Source organism: Cenococcum geophilum, assembly GCF_001692895.1.
Source record: "Cenococcum geophilum 1.58 unplaced genomic scaffold K441scaffold_36, whole genome shotgun sequence".
In the NCBI taxonomy this organism is placed as follows: Eukaryota; Fungi; Ascomycota; class Dothideomycetes; order Gloniales; family Gloniaceae; genus Cenococcum; species Cenococcum geophilum.
Window position 1 is genome coordinate 1,440,219 of NW_027137594.1, and position 4,031 is coordinate 1,444,249.

General features: G+C 36.6%; 1 protein-coding gene across 1 annotated transcript; it reads right to left on the minus strand.

Annotated features, from left to right (window-relative positions):
* Positions 1–807: 807 nt before the first annotated feature.
* Positions 808–996, minus strand: K441DRAFT_573043 (uncharacterized protein; the record flags this gene model as incomplete). The annotated part of the gene is made up of 1 exon (XM_067644042.1): positions 808–996. A coding segment is annotated over one exon (189 nt), but the record flags the coding sequence as incomplete, so codon positions are not given.
* Positions 997–4,031: the final 3,035 nt, after the last annotated feature.

Consider the following 4,031-nt stretch of genomic DNA (forward strand, 5'->3'; position numbering starts at 1 on the left):
CAGTCGCCTGCTTAACTTCTTATTAATGCAAAAGCTTTAATATTTCTTATTTTCTTCCCTTTAGATATAGGAGTTAGTCGCAAAGCCTATTAAAGCTTTAAAAAGCTTTTTAAGATATTGCCGAGTCGGAGTCTTAAGCAGGCCGTTAAGTCGTGTGGTCGTTAATTCATTAATTTAATTGTATAGAGATTTAATTTCCCTTATAGTTCTTGGCGTCTTTAGAGTGCGTAAAGTAGTAGGTGTATTTAATTCCTCTTTATCCTGGCTTTTAGAAGGCTCCGTATAGGTAAGAGTCTTTAAGACAGTAGTAGGATTATAAGGTAGAAGGCCTATAGCTTTTTAGGCGTTGCTAATTGTATCGGGGGTAAATGCCTATATGCGCGCCTTTGGGTAGAGCTTTAAAAAATATTCCTTATTAACGCCTAAGTAGCCATATTGACAGAAGTTATCTACTTACTTTCTATAGTAGTGAGAGAGTGGCCCAAAATAACCCACATCTAGTAGTTAGAGCTTATAAGTTAAATAAGGTGGTAAAGTAACTAGGATAATCTTATATATAAGCGCATACTTAACAAATTACTAGGTAAGGTGGCTTAAATAATTATCTATTAAAAGCAGGCGATATTGCTATATTTTACCGTCGGAATCTTCCATAAGGTATCTCGTATATTTATTATAATGTTTAATATAATATAGGCCTAAAGAGCTGTCTATCCACCCACTAGGGGAGGTAGCGTACGTATATCCGCGAAGGCCCTTATTTTGCTTAGTAATTTAATACTATCCTTTTAGGTGGGTTTGCGCCTTCTAAATTAAGAAGGCGGGTAGTAGAGAGCCGTTAGCGTAAATTGTTTTAATAATAGATACTGACTTATAAGAGCCTGGCTGTATAACTGTTTGATTTTTTAACCTCTCCCTATACGTCTTACCCGACACGATTACCCGGGCTACCGCTGTAAGGCCTAGTATTACCCCCTTCTCGTTAAAGTTGCTAATAAATTTTAAATGCTTAACTTAATATCGCTTATAAATGGTATAAAAGAACGTAAACCAATTATATATAATTACTAGATTATCATTCTAAGCTCTTTAACAGTCGAGCTAACAACTTAATATAGTACTAAGACCGTGGCGTTAAACAAATCTCTACCCCTAATACTTGCCTACGGTTTAGCCATTTCCTAAAAGGGAATAAGCCATTTCTAAGAGCATATTAACCTTTAACGGAAGGCCCTAGGATTAACATTCATGGATCCATTTGATAATTTGCTGTTCTTGTAAAGGATGTAATAAACCTAGATGAGCTTCGTGTTGTAAAAGACGGCCAGCAAGACGATATCCAACGGTAGATCTGGGTGCTCCATGGGCGCTAGAGGCCTTGCAAATCGACAGCTCAACACCAGAAGAAAGATCTTGTAACGTATTCCACCATCGAGCCGGCAGAACTATCGAGCCGGCAAGTCCATTTCCCCACCAAAAATTATAAAAATCACAATATAATATCTTAACAACCACTTAATAATAAATTCTAATAATTTAGATTTAGACTTTTATATACACTCTATAGCTTCTATTAAAGTTATATAGTAAATAGTTTAGTAGTTTTTAAGATATAGTAATTTGGCTATATTTTGGCCCCCAAATTTTAATACCTTAAAAACTACTAAACTATTTACTATGCAACTTTAATAGAAGCTGTAGAGTGTATATAAAAGTCTAAATCTAAATTATTAGAATTTATTATTAAGTGGTTGTTAAGAGATTATATTGTGATTTTTATAATTTTTAATGGGGAAATGGACTTGCCGGCTCGATGGTTCTGCCGGCTCGATGGTGGAATACGTTATAATATTTTATATAGTAGTCTCGGCTTCGCGAGAGGGTAAGGATTGATTTGGCATCGTGTAATATGCTAAGGCTTTTTGATTTTGGTGTAATTTGCTATGAAATTAAAAATGGTAGGAATATTCTTATATAGCTCGCTACGTGGGGTGGCTCGCTTCCTGGTCAGCTACGTTACTAGTTTCCTGTCAGGAGCCTGTCAGGACGATTAGGAAATACTAGTTTCCTATTAGGACCTAACAGGACGATCAGGAAAATTAAAGATCCTGGCAGGAGCCTATCAGGACGATTAGGAAAATCAAAATCCTGCCAGGAGCCTGCCAGGAGCCTGCCAGGAGCCTGTCAGGACGATTAGGACCTCCAGGAAAATCAAAATCCTGTCAGGAGGCCTCCAGGATCTTGGCACCCCAACAAAATGCTAATGGGCTATTTATTTTTATTGCTTTCTATATCTAATAAAGGTCCGTTAAAGCGGTAATATAGCTATAAACTAACCACTATCCCTTTGTGTGGCAAGTTTTCTTGCACTTTTCGTATATGCACGCCTTATAAGCCAATCTAGAGGCTCTATACCGTCTAGAGCTTAGTGTTGAAGCCTCTGGTTAATGCGGTTGCTTAGCAGCAGGGGTGCTGGCGCTTCATTGACGTCTTTAACGCTTGAATATTGCGGTAAATAGTAGCGACGTGGCTAGGAAGCTTATATGATATTTGGTGTAGTTAATTGAAAAGCTCCAATATTATTTGCCGTCTATTTAGCCCTTAAATTGTTAGTAAAATATTGTCCTTATGCCACTTAGAAACGTTATACGTCTTTAGCTTTAAAGCCTTTAAGGCCTCTAAAGCCTCTAAAGGCACCTTATGCCTAGGAGTCCTATTTATAATCCTTCTAAGCGATGCAGTATACACATAATAACTTATTAGTAGTAGTTATATAGCCTTTAGAGGCTTTAGCAGCTATATAGTAGGCGGCGGTGCTAAGTAAGGATATTATGGAGGCTTAGCTAAGCAGCTAAATAGAAAATATTAAGGATAAATTACGAGCCGTTTTTAAGCCCCGTGGCGAGACTGCTAAGGATAAGGTAGATAAGGTAGATAAGACTAAACTACTAGAGCTGTTAGCTGAAGAAGTTATAAGAATAGGCCTTCCTACTGTTCCTACTTTATAGGAGCCTATAGCCGCTATTCCTAAACTAGATCTTAAGGTTATTAACCTTCTAGATAAGTTAATATTCGCCGCTTAGCGTGTGTGACGGCTCGAACCATCGAACAAATGTCTCGACAGAGACTTGAACGAATGCTTGCAAGATCAAGCGAACGAATGCTGTATTACGAAGATATTAAGCTAAGGAGCAAGAGAAGGTGGTGAGGCCACGTCTATATACACACGCCAAGTCTTAAGCGAACCCCTGACTAGGTGACGCGCTCCAGCGCCGTCACAGCGTGCTAGTGAGCCTATTAGCGGTATTAACGCGGATATTAAATTTAATAACCTTCCTGATTAAAATGAGGATAGTAAGCGCTCTACTTACTATATACTAGCAAATTAAATTAGTATAGCGTCTAGTGGGTGTAAATCTAAATAGGACCTGCTAATTTAAGTATTTTTACTATTCTTTAGTATTAGTATATTTAAGAAGCTCGCGATTAATATAAACCTATATACAGCCTCTTAGAATACTAGCGGATATTACTAATTAGGATAATATGCGGGTAAATAATTACGGATATAGAAGGAGACCTCTACTAGTAAATTAATAATTTAGGTAGGGCTTATTATCTATATAGGCGTCTTTAAAGGCACTTAGGTTTAAGATCTTTAGGCTATAGATCCTAAATATCCTAGATACTTAATTAGCTTATTTATAGGCTAAAAAAGATAGGAGTAACTTAAGCGCTTTTTTTATATCTTATTACCTCCACCAGAGGGCGTTAAACGTTAAGTCTTTAAGAAAATTAAGCTATTAATAACTCCTTTAAGCGAGGCGTTAGAAAGTACGTTATACCTAAATCTATAGTTAGCTTTAATAAGATAATAGTAAGGTTTACTAGATAATTTATAGCTATAATTAAATTGCCTAGTAAGCTAGTATTTAAGGGCTTTAAGATAATAAGCCTTTATTAATATAGATATTACTATAGCTTTATATTTACCTTACCTAGCTACTTTTTTAGGCTTCCTCCTTAAACAG